The sequence below is a fragment of the Argiope bruennichi genome, chromosome 7, assembly GCF_947563725.1.
Source record: "Argiope bruennichi chromosome 7, qqArgBrue1.1, whole genome shotgun sequence".
Taxonomy (NCBI): domain Eukaryota; kingdom Metazoa; phylum Arthropoda; class Arachnida; order Araneae; family Araneidae; genus Argiope; species Argiope bruennichi.
The window spans coordinates 133,343,901-133,363,924 of NC_079157.1; the positions used below are offsets into that span (position 1 = coordinate 133,343,901).

The following is a 20,024-nucleotide window of genomic DNA, read 5'->3' on the forward strand; positions in this document are numbered from 1 at the left end:
AAATTTCAAGTGAATGGATAAAGTGTTCAACAGCAGATCGTAACTGATCCATTGCCTGAAGCGTTATAGAGTTCTTTAAGTCATTCAACGCCACAACACTTCCACGATACACCACACTTTTTAAACTGAACTTTTTTTCCCTTTCTTAAACAGCCTAGTGTTATTTTTTCCTTACCTTTACTTTGTGTGGTTCGAACACAAGGTGATTAGAAGCTAGTCAATAAATGTTAATACTGTTTCTGTATTACGTTTCGGTCGGTTATTGTGTTAAATTTAATGTTTCTCCTGAAAAAGCGCTTTCTGGTGGACATTTTAAAAACCAATTTTTTCTAAATTCCGTGAGCATACCTCATATATAATCTGTCTGTATACCAAATTTCGTTGCAATCCGTTCACCCGTTTGCGTTGTATGATGCTGTTTGTAGGGGAAGTTTAATTATAACCACCCTGTAGATAGATTAATGAAAATAAGAAAAACCTTTTTTAGTGTGATTTTTATGCTATGGATGTCGCATAAAAATTTCATTTTTTAAATTATCAATTTCATAGAAGTCACAACATTTTTATACAACTTCTCGCATTATTTCACACATTTTTGTAATTTGCAGCAAATGTCTAGGCACGATATTTGTGAAAATGAATGCTTGTTCCGCTTTTTTGATATATATACTTACAGTTGCAAAATATATATAAACAAGGGGTCTGTGTAATAAGAGTTAATTTCTGCATAAAATTTTGGAAATGAAAATGATGGAATTTTCAAAGATTCGCAGATAAGAAATTTTTGTAATCATTATTAAATTTTTTATGAATACTTAATATCTATATCGAAGATATTTAAATTGCAAAATTAAAGTGCTTGATATACTAATTTTAACTAAGGTAAAAAATTAAATTTTTTTAGTAATTTTTCCTACAATTCTAACAAAAACAGATTCGCACTTTTTTTTTTTTTTTTTTGCAAAGTAAAACATAGATTTTACACTGAGCAAAATTTCGTTCAATGAAAAATGTATAATAATTTCATTCAGAAATATTTTCTTCTCTCTTCAGGTCATAATTGATAAATATATAAAAATTTAAAAAATAAACTTTATTTTCGCCAGATTTATCAAGAGGCACAAAACCCTGATAAATGAGCAAACTCGTAGCATCGTAGGAAAGAAGAAGAATCGGTAATGATGGCAGAGCAGATATCAAACTATTTTTTGATTTCAAAAGTTTAATTTCCTACCAAGCCTGATTGCGCATGGTTGATGATGATGTCGCGTCCGCGTTACCACGGAAAAGGAGATGCAGTAACTTCTAAGAGTAAGAACCCTTGAGTCCCCGAGGACAGAAGTCTGACTTCCAGCTCATATGAAGACGTCTTTAACACACTCGCTTGCATAGCCCCTTTTTACATGGGGGTTCTTTCACACACCTCATAGACGGAGCATAGGTGAAGAACAATCATGGCCGAACCAGGACTCGAACCCGGGGCTTTCAGACCACCGGAAAGATGCACTACCCCTAGGCTAAGACGCCGGCTGCAGGTCACACTTGGAATTCATTTATTGAGCGAATTAGTTATGGTGCAATAAAGTAATTTTGATTGCAAAGCACTTACTTGGCTCGGAGTGACAATTCTCTGTCATTAGGGCAGACCCACTTGTCTCGGACCGCTCCGAAATCTCCCATGCTGCCTCCTCGAGGCCTGAATGAAGAACTGCTATCCAGTTTGCTCTATTGCTTAGGAGAGAATCTGAAAGAAAAATTGTGATTGATATCTAGTCCAGGATACAAGTGAACGTTTTAAGTAACATCCGTATTTTGCAGCTAGTAGTGATTATTCAATGAAAGAATGTAAGACTTTAAGAATAGCATGTTTTGACTTGTTAAGAACTTTAAAAATTCTTTGATTGACATCAACTTCCACAGTTTTTTTCTTTGGGCTTTATATTACAACTGATAGTACTCGCACATCGTTGCACATGGCATAACATCCAAGAGTAAAAATTAGCTTTAATCTTAAGTCTCGCTTCCACCCGATACCACATGGACATGTCACGCAGCATCAAATAAACATAAAAATATATTTAGATATCATCAAAAATAATTACAAAACAATTTTATAGCACATATTGAGAAATATTTTAACTGTTAAAAAGGTAAAAATATGATATGTTCATAAACAAAACAATTCACTAAAAATATACAATAGAAAAAGTTATTTTAAAATTTAAAAATATACAAATAAATCATTGTAACCACTGTTCCGCAATTGTTTATCAATTCTGTATAATCTGATATGAAAATAAAATTTAGCTTGCTTCATAATATTTCTTTGTAAACTATATTGGCAGGGCGATCACTTCGCTCCCCATGAGATTCGTTCTGTTTCTGTAATTCAATTGTAGTGCCAGTGAAAGAGAGGCGGTTATTTCGCCCAAAAGAAGACTACTCTTCCCGAAGTGTGGATTTTCTTTCTCTGATTTTCGGTAACTGGACGTTTCATTTTTCTACATTTTCATTATCGCTCAACAAACGAAGCGTTTTCATATTTATTGTGCTCAGGCCAAAGTTGTATTTCTAATTATTGGGCATAATGACTAGTTTAAAACCAGACGTAAACAAGAAAATATATCGCATATGCATACCACAGCTCTTGCTGTTTGCGCAGGCGTAGTTTGAGGTTTTTGCACATGCGTGGATTAGTGCAAAGCACTAATTCTGCTGTTTTACACATGCACGAATCGAAGTAGGAAAATAATTAAAATCGCAATTATAAAACTCTTTTTTTATTTTGATATGACTTTAATATACTAAGTTCTTCCCACAATAAATGCCCTACAAAGTGATACAAATATCACCAATATCAGGTAAGTATTTCTGGAGTTTTTCTCTTTGGAACATACAGACGCTTTTAGGAGACTTCATTTTACACTACGTATAGATAATTTGAGACAGAAACCAAGAATTTAATTCGTGTTCAAATGAGGCACGCTAAATGTTTGGCGCCAATACCACTTTGGAACGTAATGCGCAGGATTTAGGGGGGGAAATGACACATAATATCACAATCTATCTCCACTTATAATAAAGTCTGTGTGCGTATATTGGCTATCTACAGACCAAATAGTTCGACCTACAGTTACCAGATATAGCACATTTGTACCTTGAAGGTCGGGAATGTGCACCTCGGAGGGATTTTTTTTTTTACATTTTTTAATTAGAATCTTAATAAAAAAATTAAGCGAAATTTTCGGCTTTATTTCACGATAACTTCCGAAAATATTATCATACAAAACATGATTTTTGAATCATGTTTAAGTTCAAAAAGTTATATTTTTAATGCTACTAATGTTTTAACTTATAAATTAAGCTTCTATTTTCAATAAGTTTTTAAAACATATTTTGAAACTATATTTTTCAGGAACTTAGTTCGCACAAAATGAAATAAAATTTAACTTGCACGAGCACATTTCGTGCACATGGGGGAAAAAATTAGCTTTTATCAACGTGTTGACATCATATTAAAAATGGCTCAAATTAAAATAATAAGTTAACTAATAATGGAAATTAAATCTAAAAAAGTGTAATTTTCAGCACGTGTTTTGTATGAAATAAAATAAATATAAAATAAGATATTTTCTTTAAAAAAACATGCAAGAAAAATGTTTTCTATGACTTTTTACAATATCTAAATTATTATTTCAAAAAAATCAGTTTTATTTAAGGCAAATGTTGTTTAATATATAAAAATATCCACTTTAATCAGGGCTCGATAGATATTTTGCAAACCTTTAATAATAGACATACATCTGCTAATAAAATGATCTAAATAAAGAAAACAATTAAATTTTATGGAACTTCAGTCGATAAATGTTCTGATAAATTACAAATTTAAAATTTTTATATAGATCCTCTGCTCTGTGAATCATATTTAACAAATTATTTTGAGGCACTAATATTTTAAATAAAAAGAGTTGCACTCCAGCCGATTAAATCAATCACTAAAACTGACTGATTTATGAAAATATGAATATCAGCATTTTATAAAAACGCAGATTTTAGTTAGTTTCTCCTTTGTTTGTAATTAGATATATGTGTCTTTCTGTTGGCGTATGTGGGTGTGTCTTTGTTGGCGTTCTTCGACGTGTTTAAATTAAATTGAATAAATATAAAATGTGATATTTTCTTTTAAAAAATGAAATACGAGGAAAAAGTTTTCTGTATCATTTAAAAAATATCTCTATTATTAATTCAGTTTTATTTAAGTAATACATAGTTTAATATATACAGGATATCCACTCGAATCAGGGCTCAACAATTAGTTTCTAAAAACCAATTGATAAGGGTGTATATCTAATAAAAATGGGCTAAATGAAATAAATAATTATATTTTATGTCATTTGAATTAATAAATGTTCTGATGAATTACAAATTTTAAATTTTTATACAGATCCTCTGTTATCTTAATCATGTTTCTCACTTCTTTTTATAATAATTAAAATGTGCCATCATTGAAAGTACAAAGTTGTCTATCGTAATTCAGTTTGGCTGAAATTCACAAATAGGTATTGTTACATATCTGTGATGCTTCTTCCTAGCATGGTTGGTTCAATCAATGGAAAGATCGTTTTACGACCAGTCGACCAAACTCTGAGATTACTGATCGGATACCGAATCAGTAATCGACAGGTTGTGCAAGCGCGTGTGTGAATGTCTTCTTCCTATGAGCTGGAAGTCAGACTTCTACCCTCGGTTGCTCAGGGGCCTTTAGCCACAGAAACTACTGCACAAACTCGGCTTAAAATCGCTGACTTCATCAATGGGCTTGTCTAAGGCAAGTGCCAGAAAAAATAATAACAATAGCTGATAGACTTTTTGCACAGGACGATTTCCGTGACAATATCGATTAAAATCGCATTTATTCTGGTTCATTTCGCAACCAAAATTCTAAAAGAATGTAAAGGAAACGATTTCTTTTACTAACTAAGCCCATGTCTTGTGTCCATAGTATTCGAAAGTGAATAATTGTTTGAGCATTCTTAATTTACTAGAGGAGTTTACTATCTTGCAGAATTTTCAAATAAAAAGGCAATTAAATTATTATTACACTTAACATTTATTTTTTTAAACGAAACTCCGAATGCTTTAGATGAGAATAATGCTGCTGTGTGGCAAACGTTGCAGTCAAAGTGTTTATTTTGTACGAAATCTCTTACTTATTAACTGAAAATATTTCTTAAATACTGTTTGGCAATGGATTCTAAAACCCTCCGCTCTTTTGCGCATGCGTTAGAATGGGTTTAATTTGTCAAAATAGGGGTGAGAGGAAAGATGAAAGGAGAGGATGAGAAATTAAAATAATTCGGTCAGAAACGACACGATATTCACATACACGTGGAAAAAAAATTGAACAAAAAATTATTTAATAGGATGAAAATCAAGGTCAAAGGATGACGAAGAATTCCGGAAAGGCGCTCATCCTTCCGCGTCATTCTTCTTAACGAGATAGAATTGTCGAATAGTGGTCGTCTCAGAATACTGCAACGAACATTAAAATTATCATACATTTATTTATTAAAACTATTCGTTAACTGTAAAGCAATGGCAAATGAAATGCATGATCTATTATGCACAGGTTTGGTGATGCAATTTGTTTTATGCATTATTGATGGCGATGCGATATTTTTCCTATTGCATTATTGATGGCCTCTGCGTCATATTATCGAATGCACAGATATGACTTCAAATACAGATTCAAGGACTTTTCTAATACGCGTACTTTTCAAAGTGGAATATTTAGATGCTTTTCTTTGCGTATGAGAAAATAAAAGGACCAGTAATAGAACTAAAGTTGGTGAAGCATTGATATTGCATGGCACTTAGCTGTGGAGAAGCAACATCATCAGGCATATTAACCGTACCCACCTTCAGCCAAATCATTATGGACTGCGTGTGGCAAAAAAGCAATTTTCTATGTGCGTCCAGCCGCTAGCGTGACATCCGGCGCTATCACTTCAAAGGGGCTGAAAAGAAAGAAGAAAAAAAAAAATGAATGAATAGCAAAGCAACAGCATTATTTATTATCGTACTTTATTTAATGAATATTTTTTTCTGAGTTAAGCAGCAACAGTGCTAAGCGAAATAGTTTGAAATACAACGCTTAATATTCTGGTGTATACGGATAATCCTTTTTAGAAATATTTGGACTGAATACTGAATCTTTATCTTTACTTATGATAAAGATGATTGTGTGCGTTGATGCTCTGTAGGCCCGATCTGTTAGCTTCAAGCCACCAAATTTCGTAAATACATACTTTAGAGGGTGGGAATGTGATTCGCAGAGCTATAGTTTTGAAATATTGATTAGAATTTGCATCAAAAAACAAATAAAATTTTAAAGCTTTCCCACGATAACCACCAATATTATTTCAGTACAAAAACTGTTACCGCATTTTAAAATTAAAAAATATATTAGGGCGTCCCATAGGTTTCTTTCATACTTCTAAAATGAAATGAATGCACAATATTTACTATTTAAGATATCATTTATTTTGTTATATAAGAACCCCTTTGCTCCATTACCCTCCCCCATCTCTCAGGAAGCCTCACTAGGCCTTCTTTCTAAAATTGTTGTGTTTTGGACAAGAAATAATCCTCGAGATGCACTTTTATTTCGCTGATGGATTTAAAGCGCTTATCGCAAAGAGAATTTTTTAAGGAAAATATTTAATAATCAGATGGAGCTAGATCTGGAGAGTACGCAGGATGCGGTAAAACATCCCAAGCAAACTGTAAGACCTTCTCTCTTACGACTCATGCAATATGTGGTTGGTCTAGCGTTGTCATGAGGGAAAACAACGCCTCATCGGTTCATTCATTGTCGCCGTTTTTTTCCTATGGCAGCTTTCAATTGATCCAGTGGATGACAGTATTTCGTTAAATGTATTGTTTCATCTTGAGGAAGGAGCTTGTGGAAAATGACACCATTCCAATCCCACCAAATGCACAAAAGAAGTTTTTTTGGTTGTGTAGTTCCGGCTTTGAGACAGTTTAGAGCTCTGGAATGACTGAAACCGATGATATAGACGGCTAATAGATAAGCCTGCGTGCTTGCACAATCAGAGCCAGATAAGGCCATTCATAGCGCGATGAGAAAGAAACTTTTGGGACACCCTAATATATATTTTTTCAATGATATTAAATTTTTCCATACATATATTTTTCTCTTTTTAATTAATTTCTTAAGTATTTTACAATAAGATATTCATTGTTAAAGTGAAAATTAAACCATTCACACTATTACCAATGATTTTCCCTTCTGCCTTTTTTCCATTGCTGTAATCACAATATCAAGATTCGGCTTATTTTTCCATGTTGAATATCTTTGAGCATAAGGCATGCTTTTAATAAATCCTTTAATAAAACTTAAAAGTAAGGTATAAGCTCAGTTTCAGGAGACAGCGGAAAAATTTCACTGTCCATCTTTTTCCTTGATACATACATACACTCAAACATATGGACAGGAAGGGAAATGCAAAGCACAATGAACTGAACCGTGTAAGTCTTCTGAAATAATGTAAATTAAAGGCCTATAAAAAATGTGAAGATTAAAAATATTTTGTTGAAGGAACAATTGAAATTTTCAGCAACCATTAACCAATGGGTCACCAAAGGGTACTAGTGCAATAATAAAAATATAAAATTTTGAAGTTTTTATTTATGTTATAAACGTATAAATTTTTAATAAAACATATGAGTGTCAAATAAATAGTTTGTATAATATAAAAATATTGTATGGGAAAAGCGGTCACGGAATGTGCAATTCACCACGTAAAAAAAGAATTTAGTATAAGAAAAGTTTTAAGTAGTTTTTAAGACATCAAAATTTTTACTACATATTTATAATAATTAATAAATTAATAACTAAAAGTATATTATAATTTTTTTAAAAAATCAATACATTTTAAATTAGCAAAATAGTAATGTTTTACTAATATAGCAATCTACTAATAATGATGTTAAAAATAATATGCAATTAAAGCTGAATAGCTGTTATCACAGAAAGAGGTATTCCTAAAATGAAAAATTGTGATTTCTGTGCACTGTTCAAAACATTCAACTCATAACTTCACATATCAGGAATGCGAGAAAAAATTACAATTCAAGATGTAGCAATGAAAAGACAATAACCGGATTCATTGTATAATCAGCTTGAACACAGAGTGTTCACCTCCAGCAGGTGATTCAATGACACGACACTCACACTAGTAGACCATTACAATTAGGCAAAATAGAAGAAAAAATGTACATAGCTCTCAAACTTATGAGGCCGACAACCTGGCCTAGAGGATAGCGTGTCTTCACCGTGATTTGGGCGTCCCGGATTCGAGTCCGAGGATTTATTTTTCCCCCAGTGCTCGATCTATGAAGTGTGTGAAAGAGCCCCCTGTCAAAAGAGGTTGTGCAAACGAATATATGACTGTCATCTTCACATGAGCTAAAGTCAGATTTCTGCACTAAGGGATCTTTGCCCTCAAAAGCTTCTGCACCCCTCTTTCCCAGATCGCTTGGACTTGGTTGGGAGTTCAATCCAAGGGGAATAAGCAACAACGAATTTAAATGGAATATTCTTTTGATCTTGAGGGACTGACAGCCGAAAAGTGCCCCTCTCTTTTCTCTTACTCCCTCCTAAAAATTCAAAAAATAATAATAAAATCAAGCAGTAAAATAGCTATATCCTGCTTATAAAATAAATCAAAAATATAACTTTTTGCAAATGTAGGTAATTAATTATTTTATATATTATTACATAAGATTAAAACTTGTATCTGATGTAAATTTTCTGTAATAATATATTTTACATAAATATGGCAGTAAAATATGAATTTTTTCTACTAAGAGAAAAAAAAAATTAAGTGCATCAAATAAAGATTGGACTGAACAGTCAAATTTCTAGTGTAAAAATATAAATGCTATTTAATTAGGCATTCGAAGTACCGAAGTGCTTTATTTATTGTTTAACGAACGATTCTCTTAAAAGCCTATACGTTCCTAGTTATTATTTTCATTTTTCTCCTCTTCATTGTGAAGAGAAAACATGGCATAGAGTTTAAAATCGAAGCTTTCTGAAGACTATGTAAACATAAAATTTGAAAGATTCGTAAATTAAGAATTCATAACTCACTTAAAAAACGCTTAGATAGCATTTTATATACTTTTTTCATTTAAAAATAATGTAGACTTTAACTTTTTAAAATTTAGTTGATGTAAATGTTCTGACTTTAATATCTTTTCCTTCGACGACGAATATTGCTACAATATTTGCGATTATAATCTTGACTTAGACAGTTCTTCATTTTTTTCAGTTAATAGTGTAACGCAAATTATGATGCAACAAAAAATGCAAATGCAATCGAATGATTGGCCGATGAATGATCTTGGATCTATCGGCATCTCAATGAAAATTTAAATCCGTGAAATTGAGATGGCAGCATCGCCTGAAAAATGAATCTTCCACATGCTTTCAGAAGACACTTGTGGAAGAAGAATCCTGGCAAAATATATAAATCTAAGATCCAATTCAACAATAATAATTGATTGAAAAGGCACTTCAAACGCAAGCTGTTATTCCCCTCTGCAACTTTGACGTCAATTCGCTTTTATTGAACGCATGGAGAAAATCAAGTCCTTGGAAAATTGAAAAGTTTTTTTTCCTCCAACTTAGTTTAGTTTAGTTATATTATTTTAAAGCAACACTAGGGCTATTTTGGGACGCACTTTTGCTATTTTGGGACTAATTTTGAACCGCTGTCAGATGAGGCAGATGACACCCGAGCAGAGGAAAGTGTGTCATGTCTACAGTCGCACAGGTCATAGGAACACGGCTTTATACATATTGTTGTGTCGCAATATATAGGAAAATATAAGAAGAATAAGATATTATTGAACTATTCAAAAGCCTTCATTCTCTCATTACATTGTATAACTCTACGAAGTAAGAAAGCTATAAAGAGATGAAACATGATGGTTTGAATGAACTATCCTGTCAAGTGAATGCTGTTTAAGTTCTCTTCCTTCGCATAATCCACCAAATGCATAGTTTGAAGCTATCGGCTGGAAAATGAAAGTTATTACGCAAATCGTTAACGCTCAGACACTTTGCTAAAGGACCAGAAGCAATCAAAATAGTGACTCTATAGTTACCTGCAGATGCAATACATGATGTGAAACAAATACATGTGTGTGAAAGATTGTATTACTATTAAAGAGAAATAGTGAGATCATTTGCTCTGATATGGAAATAACATAAATTATGAGAAAAGTGAATGATATTATGTAATCAAAACAAAAGCAATAAAATTATTCTAAGTTATCTATATAGAAAATTTCTACTGATACAGTCATTTTAAATTAAAAAAAATTATATTGAGGTGTAATGCAAATGTTTTTCACACTGATGATAATATAAGTTCTTTAAAATACTATATCCTAAATTTTATGTTTTGCAGACGATTACGAGTTGCTTCGTATTTAGAAAGCATCGATTTTAAAGTCTCTTGCATGTTTTCTCTTCTAAAATGAAATGGATGCCAAGAGAGAGAGAGGATGAAGAAGAGGCTAAGTCAGTAAGAATATCACTGGTGAAACAAAACTTAAAAGAATATAGTGTTTTCCATATTTAGCTAAATTGTATTTGAGAAGTTTGAAGCTCAATTAAATCTTTATTCGAAGAAAATAAATTTGAAAAAATGATCACAGAAAAAATTTCAAATTTTACCGATAATTTTTATAAGATATATTTTTAAAGAGAAAAACTGAGTCAGATATAAGTTTTAATCTAATGTAATAATTTATAAAATAATTGATTACCTTCACTTACGAAGAATCAGCGAGATTGCTGCAGATTTTTGGTTGAAAGAATATGTCAGCAAAGTTTAAAAAAACGTATACATTTTTTCTCCTCCATTTCTCGATATAAATGAAATGAACACAGTTCAATAAACTTTTCAACATCGCAAGAAAAGAGATATGAACAACACATACACAAAAAAAAGGCATTTAGGAAAAAACATTTTGAATTATTTCAACATATTTTAATTCTTTTTGAATATTTAGGAATTTTTATTTCTATATATAAAGCTTTCTATTCTATTCATTGTTTTCAATGCCTCGGTATTTTGCTTTGACATTCAAATATTCTCAGTTATGATTTTCTCCCTATTCATAGGCCAATAAAGCCGTGCATTAAAAAATTATTTTTATTATCTGTCAATTATTTTCCAAAATTAATATATTTCGCAATTCATAATCACAATTATTATGAAATCTTGTAACCCATTTTTTTTCGAAGTCACGTTAAGATATTAACTATGCTATGGAATAAATGTTTTTAATTTAAAATAATTAGCTTAAAATATTAAAATACATCGGAAACATATGACTGTTCAAATTTCAAAAATTTGGCACCTCAAAAAGAAAGGGTGAAATGGTAAAAAATCGCTTATAAAATTAAATTTTCTCAAACATGCATCAACTTAAATGAAAACATGTTATGTAACTTCTATTCATTCATTTATAAATCAAGTTTTTAAAATTTTGCCAGTATGAAGCTATATTTTCAAGATTCGCAATACAAAATAATAATAATATTAAAGGAAAAAAGTATAGTTCAGCACAACCTTTGTCGTCACTCGAAAAAACACTCTACTTTCAAACTCGCTTTTTAAAAAAATGCGTGGATCGAAAAAAAAAATCCATTTCAGCGGATTCTTGCTTCATCAGCAATAAATCCAAGGAACTCTCTCAACCCCACCAAGGGAAAATGTCGGGAGCATTTACCTCTCATGCTGTTGCCATGACGACGGGGTGATTGCGGTCACATTTTTAGAGTTATCCTCCCACCATTTAATTAAGGCTTGCAACCAAGTACGTTGATTCCGTTAAACAGAAAAGTGCCGTCTCTCGTGAAGGGTAATAAGTTGTCGCAAATGCTTTCGTCTTACTATAACGTGGAATTCAAAATCCGCCAGTCAAAATAATTAAACGCATAACTCCTGCTCAACGTATTTCGAATGAGTTAAGGCGAATCGAAGCACCCGCAGTACGCTGGATGAAAATACTGTGCTAAATAAAATGGATAATGCGGAGATTTAGTCCAGGTTTAAGGAATTTATTTAAGGAAATATCTATCATAGTGGGTTATGCATTTAAAAAATAATACTAAATACAGGGTGTCCCATAAGGTATGCAGCGTCTAATACTTCAGATTTGGATAGAACGCATCAACACGAGTATTTTGATACATAACATGTGGGGTACTCGAATATAGCGTCATAGTCTAATGACACGTAGAACGTTAATTACGAATTCGATAGTCTGTATTCTAAATTCCGATGCACAACATGGAAACTTCCCAAGGTGACTATGCAAATTTGTGGCGGCCAATGAGAGGAAAAGCGTGTCTGCATGTACATATGCAAATTCCAGTAGCGGCATGTAAGGCTAAAAAACAGGTTTCATGAGAATGAGTCGCGCTTTCTCGCCAAGAAATTATTGTGTACTGTACGAAATCGTTGTGGCTCTAAAATGAGCAAATATTCTGTAGCATCGTGTTTTCATAATGCTGATTCATCATGAATTGCAATCACCAGCGAGTGTAGTAAAAAAATTCGGCAATTTTTAACATTTTCTTCATAGACTGATCGGGTTGGATTTCATTACGAAAGAAGCAATTGTACTGAGTGACCACCTTACTCCATGAATTTTAACACGTATGACTTTTTTCATGGGGACGTCTGAAAGACACAGTGTAGCTCACACAGCCCTCAACATTGGACGACTTGAGAGCCGTAATTGAAATCAAGGTCAAGGAAATTGAAATAGATGTTTTGCAGAAAATAACCACAAACTTCGATTCCAGAATTCGCTATGTCATTTGTTCGAACGGCCGGCGTTTCGAAAATCCGTTGTATTAAAAATTCCCCATAAACATTGATTTTCATTTGGTTTTCTCCCATTTCTTGAAGTTTTCATAACACAAGCTTCACACCTTAATTAGACAATATTCGGGGATCCCACACGCTATACATCAAAATACTCGTCTTGACGTGCTTTATCCGAATCCGTAAATATTAGAAGCTGCATACCTTGAGGGACACACTGTACATACATAATGATGTTGCTCTTGTCCATGGCTTTATGTAATAGGGCAGATAATTTTTATTTCGAGGGTCGAAAAGAAAATAAGTTCTTCCGCTAAGATGGTTGGAATAAGATTATCTTCATGTCCCAGTAATAGAAAATAAATGACAAATTTTCAGCAAGAAAAAATTAACAGGAATAGACTTACGAATCTGCTTGTATCGATTGTGGTTAGGTTTCGACGTTGATGGTTTGCGGTGCTTCAATTCCGTTTTATTAATCCCGAATCTTAGTTTCTGACCCAGAAATAATAATAACAGAAGGTGGTTTTACCAAAAAATTATGTAAAAAATTGAGTATATAGTAATGGCATAAAAATAATATATAAAACATTTTCAATCAGAAATTGTTAGTAATTCAATTTTTTTTTCTGAACTCTACAACAGTTCCTCCTATTGTAGAGTTAAGTTTCTTATTAGCATAATAAACCAAAATTTTCCTCATCGATTTTACTTTATTTGGTTTATTCAAATCAAAACTAAAAATTATTCATATTTAGCATATTAGCCACATTTAGTACCTCATCATTACAATAAACATATGTGAATAATTTTCCAAGGCCCTTAATTCAATTGAGGATTTCTCTGCTCTACAACCTATGCAATAAAATAAATCACAAAAAATGAAAACGGTTATTGCAAATTTCAAGTTATCATGTGAGAACATTGCTTTTTTTTAAGTCACGTGGTATCAATCCGACAGATAAAAACACTATGTACTCCCATGAATCATTTTTTGCAATCACCAATATTTAGAAAAACGATGTTTTTTAACCATCTCAAAATCAACCGAGTTCTAAAATTTTTTCTCGAGGCCTGGATTTTTTTTCGTGCAAAATCAATAAATTTCGATTATCAACAAAATTAAAAATTGTAGTAACCGCCGATAAATTGCAAAAATGAACTAGCCAAACTAAGAATAGATATATACGTTTCGAGTTAAAGCAGACAAAATGACGAAATTGGAAAAATGCAGAAAACGCATCTGATGGAACACAAAGAAATATAAAACGTGCTAATATAGTTCATTCATCAAAAAGTAATGGTCTCGGTGTTCTGAAACGACTAGTATATCAAATCGTACAAGAAAAATGTTACATTTCATTAAAAAAAAATATTATATTGAGAAATATATATTTGTATAAAATAACAAATTCAAATTAATTTAAAATTATACTTTTAATGTTATTTTAAGTGCAAAAACATTTTATTCAATCTAGGGAGGTGCTTTTTTTTAAAGATTCGCAGAATAAAAAAAGTAAATAAATAAGTGGAAGAAAACAATTTTCAATAGCGTTCGTATGATACTTTGGAGATCCCATAATTCAGCAAATGATTGTTGTTATTTCCCAATACTCAGAGAAACAAAACATGCCACAAAAAATAGTTAAAGAAAATACAAGCAATACATCCGATAATTCCTACTTCACTAAAAAGTTCTCCAAGAAATGGAAAAATAAATTAATTCTTGTATCTAGCATATTTATTTACAATAAATTACTAGATTTTAATGCTGGTTAATAGTGCTGGGTAATTACGGAACTTCCTCATCGCGATATATCGTCCAACACATACCGATAATTTTCGATATATCGTGATATCATTATTTATTTATAGCTATTAAAAGTTATAAATAGCCTCTCTTAACCTGTTGACTGATCAGAACGACTCCAAATAAAAGGAAGTTTCAATTTATATAATAAAAATATTTGCTTTCTTTCGAATAAAAATAGTTAGAAAATAATTTTGTTAAAACCCCTTTAATAAAGTGTGCCAATGCCAAAGCAATGTCTGCATGTTACAATTTATAAAATTTTCGTTTAAAACAAGTATATTTATATATTAGAGTATGACAACATTTATAGAAATATTAACAAGAATTATGTATGAAAGTGAAAAAGAATGAAGAATAACAAAAATAAACACTAACCGGTAACCAAAATGAAATCGAAAACGCAAATTAATTGTGAACATCGAATAATTGTAATAGAATTTCTTTCTTTCTTTCTTTTTTTTTTTTATGCGAGTACGCTTAAGTGTAAAAATGCGAGCTGCACATAAAATTGTAAATTTATTCTGATTGAATCCTTTATGCTTTTATTTCTGAAGATGAAAATTTAGCGATTAAACAAAGGGCAGTCAACAACCTTCTGATAACCACAATTATTTCATTACGGCATCATTCATTTAGGGAACATAAAATATTTTATTCCAAAATGACATGCTGAAAACAAGTAGTTTTATATATTAGAACATGACACTGTTTATAGAAATATTAAGAAAAATTCTGCAGGAAGGTGAAAAGAATGAAGAACAAGAAAAATATACACTAACAGATAACACAAATCGAAAACAAAACTTAATTGTGAATATCAATTTATTGTATCGCGATTTATCGTGAACTATTATTCATATCATGATTTCGATACATCGATATTTTTCGAAAACTGGCATAAAAAAAAACGATTTTTTAAACATATCGATATTTTTCGATAAATCGAAAATCGGCACAGCCCTAATGGGTAATATTTTGCATCTAGTTTAAAATAGCTTTAGATGTTACCAATATCAAATTCACACTGTCGCAACTCGTAGTACAATCGACTATGAAGATCAAAGAAGACACCAGCTGGACCGGTCTCCGAAAACTTACTCTCACACTCCTTAAAAGAATGCCATCCATCCCCTCCCCCATGAATGCCACGAGCACGAGTGAAAATGCATTCTGCGTTTTGTAGTATAGAAAAGAAAAAACGAATACAGTAGACTCCCGATTATCCGCGCCTGCCGCACTGTTTTTTTTTTTTTTTTTTTTTTGTTTTGTTTTTTTTGTTTTTTTGCTTCCAAGCAAAGAGAAAATGCTTCCAAAGCAAGAAGCAAACACAAATGACTGATTTCTTCAAAAAGGTGTAGTTTTACAGTTATGCTTTTACAATTACATGCATGTAATATTACAGTATATATTATATTATATATTAAGTATATATTATATGTATTAAAACAGTACATATGTATTAATTTTTCTGTGTATCCTTGACGCCTCTCGTAAGTACAAAGCACTTTTCTGTTTTCATTAACAAAATCCATTTTAGGTTAGTTTTGAGTGATATACTAAAATATTAAGCGTTAGTTAAACATTTCCTGCCGTTTATTTTACGTTTTATTGTAATAAAACGATTTTTCAAAGTTGGAATGACTGTTTTTTCTTTTGCTATACCCGTTTTTAGCTTTTTTCGGATTATCCGCGATTTTTGTTATCCGCGGCGGCCGCGCCACCCAATTCCGCGGATAATCGGGAGTGTACTGTATACGTTTTGGACGTGTTTTGCCGACTGAATGAAGCCAAAATATGGCACATAACTACACTTTTAGTAACAAGTACATAAACCAAATTTCATTTATCTTAAATTGTTGTTTCATGAGTTATGCCGTTAACATGCATGAGCGTGTAGAAACTGACAGGTATTGAATCCCTCGAGGAATTTGGCAGGAATTTCAAAATTTGATATTTATCTACCCTTTCAACACTAAAATAGCATACCAAATATTATCCATCAATTTCTTTACATATTGTAGTTATCCTGTTAAGCTAATCTCAGACAGACAAGACTTCTCAGACTTCCTGAGAATGAATTTTGTACAACATTTGACAGAAATCTACAAATTTGGTGTAAAGATCACATGAAAATTTCACTCGTATAGTTTAAAACAAGGTAACCTAAGGCACACCAACACAATTCCAAAAATATTTTTTTCAGACTGAGGAAGATCACGATGTTTTTCCAATTCTGAGATGAAGACTCGTCGAAATCTGGAAATAAAATTTCTTTAACGATTACAATACTTTTTTTTTTTTACTTTATACTTCGTAGATGAATACGTTTTTTTACCGGCGTCCTGTCCTAAGGGTAGCGCGTCATTTCCGTGATCCGGGAGTCTCGGGTTCCAGTCCTAGTTCGGGCATGGCTATTCTTCACCCAGTGTTCTATCTGTGAGATGTGTGAAAGAACCCCCCATTAAAAAGGGCTTGTGCAAGCGAGTGTGTGAATGTCATCTTCATATGAACTGGAAATCAGACTTCTGCTTTTGGGTACTCATGGATCTTGACTTTCAGAAGCTACTGCACCCTTACTTCCCCGATCTCTTGCACTTAGTTTGAATTGGTGTTCAATCCAAGGAAAAGAACAACAAAAGTTTTTTTTTTAAAAATATGTACATTAAAGCTGAAAATCATAGCATTAATGTGAGTTGGACCTCAGTTATACTACATTTTCCAGAAACGCTTTTAAAAAAAAACCTACTTTTGTTAAATATGTTGTTATAATATATTTCGCAATTTGATGTTTTGAAAAAAAAAAATCGCGTGGAAATTATTAAATTATTATTTAAGCAATAAATTAATTATGTTGATTTATTTTCGTTTCTTTCTTCTCCACTGCAAATTCGAATGTTAATATCATCAACTTTATTGTCCCAAAATTATTTCGATTTAGAAGATGAATGCCAATCCGAGCTTCAATCGCGATTCGATCTAAAAACAATGAATCGACAAATAATAATATTACGCGATTATCATAGTAAGATCATAAATTATGTAAGAAATCGCGGTGAAGGAGCCATTTTTTTAAACAACATAAAGTGTATATCTGAGAATATAATTAGACAATTAATGAACGTCGTGGGTTCAAATCAGCCAGCAGAAGCAGAATCCAGCTTAGAATTTAGAATGTGTACTTCAGGATTGAAGGCACTTACGGCGCTGACGATCCTACGCAAAAGAAAATTCCAGTCCATGTAAAATTTAAACGTAAATATTCCGCCGCCATGAATGTGTCCTTAAACGCCAATAGCCTCCATTTCTGACTTCAGCAAGTGGCTGATTTTCACTGGTTGACAACGATGTTCCATTCAGTTGATGAAAAACGGACCAATTAATTGTTAACTACGATAATAATTATCAAAATGATAAAAAAAATCCTGTTTTATAATAAATTTCCCTGATTTTTCCCGATCTTTGAGAATTCTCTGACCATTTCCGGTTTTCTCTGTTTTCCGATCGGCTGGCCAACTTGAAATGACACGTACATAACCACACATTTTTAAAAACAAATTTCTTTTGACAATTCAATTTTTTAAAGTTTCCTTTAATACTAAAATATTAGGCAAGTGTGATTGCATAGTCATTTAGTTAAAAAAAAAAAAAAAAAAAAAAAAACTACAATAGGCATTTCTGTTTATCTAAATATGTCGATAAATCTATTCATCTTCTATAAATCGTTCCCTCCCCCAAAAAAATTAAGTTTTAAGTTTGACACAAAGAGGTTCGAAAATAATTATCTTCATTTAAAAAATCCTTTTCAGTCCTAATTCGTCGTGTGCGTTTTAGAAATTTGATGGATTAATTATTGGCATGCATTAATAATATATTATTTTGTGGAGCCATAAATGAATTTTTCAAAAATATTTTCTCTGACCCTTTTAATTTCTCGTTTTGAAATAACAGAAAAGGTATTTTGGGACGGTTATTTTGAATCGCAAGTAGATGATGAGCACGCCACTTGAGTTAGCATCTCCTCATTACACTTCCATGCCTCATCCGTTGGATATATTTTCTAATAACAAACTTTTTTCATCTAAAATATTGTACTTTATGATTAAATAATATATATATATATATATATATATATATATATATATATATATATATATATATATATATATATATATATATAATTAATTTTTTTACAAAAAATGTCTGTTTTTATTTATTTATTTTTTTAGATTCAGGATCTTTATTCAAAGTCGTGAGTATTTTGTAATTTTGTAATTTTTCTCTTATCGAAAATAAAAGCAATAATTTCAAAACTGCTCATCACTTTTTTTTAGTCCCCACCCCACCCCAAACAGACAAAACACAGCGTCAGACGGACTTCGAAAAAGAATCCCAGAAATGGTGCTTTCCTTCCCCCTTCTTGGAACTTCCATAACAAAATAACGGCAGTTGCAGCAGGACAACGGAAGCTCTTGGGATTAATTTATTTGCTGGAATTTTTAAAAAATCCGTCTATCAGAAATTTAAAAGACTTTCCTGTGTGTCGGCGTTATTAGGCTGCTTTCGGCTTTTATTAAGGGAAAGCAGAATAATTCTGGCGCGGTCATTTTATAGCCAAGATATTAATAAATATAAATAAGAAGGTAAAAGAGATAATAAAAAAATTTTCTTTCTAAATGAGTTCCTTACCATTTTAAGAATTTATTTCTCAGTAAAATTATGATTTAATGCATATTTCTTATTGCAAGCGTACGAATTTTATTAGGTTTTATTTTTATTTTACAATAAAATTAAATTATTTCAATGATTTAATACAAAATTTATATTAACTTTCATAAAGGGCAAGAAATTCGTTTGAAGATTTGAAATTGGAAATAGAGAGTACTTTATATATCCTCTTATAAATTGGAAGAATTTTCCAAGATACGATATATCGTAGTTAGGGTATGTATAGAAACGCATTAAATAAATTTTCCAGTTACTGAATGTGCTATATTCATTTCATGAAATATTTAAATAAAATATTACTCAAGGATTACATTTCCCCATTTAACACTACACAGTAAGTATTGCAGTAGTTAAATAAAATTCTTTAAGTAAACGATTTTAAAGAGTGCACGGTGTATGATTAAAAAATTTAATATTAAAATTAGTTTATTAAAAGTGTTAATTTTTATTTTAATTTCATTACTAAAATACTTGCGATTTTTACAGTCATTAAAGCACAATGGTGCTGCTGTATATGACATGAGAATCCTTTTGCGATTTGACGCGATGTT

General features: G+C 31.5%; 1 protein-coding gene across 2 annotated transcripts in view; it reads right to left on the bottom strand.

The window, feature by feature from the left end:
• LOC129975080 (rabphilin-3A-like) overlaps positions 1 to 20,024 on the bottom strand; it is a 107,194-nt gene that overhangs the window by 79,044 nt on the left and 8,126 nt on the right. For both annotated transcript variants that reach the window (XM_056087983.1, XM_056087984.1), the window contains exons 2-3: positions 5,920 to 6,017; positions 1,610 to 1,744 (exon numbers count right to left, since the gene is read on the bottom strand). In XM_056087983.1, the coding sequence (XP_055943958.1) occupies positions 1,610 to 1,680 (71 nt within the window). In that variant the 5' untranslated portion in view covers positions 1,681 to 1,744; positions 5,920 to 6,017. The remainder of the gene's footprint in view (positions 1 to 1,609; positions 1,745 to 5,919; positions 6,018 to 20,024) is intronic.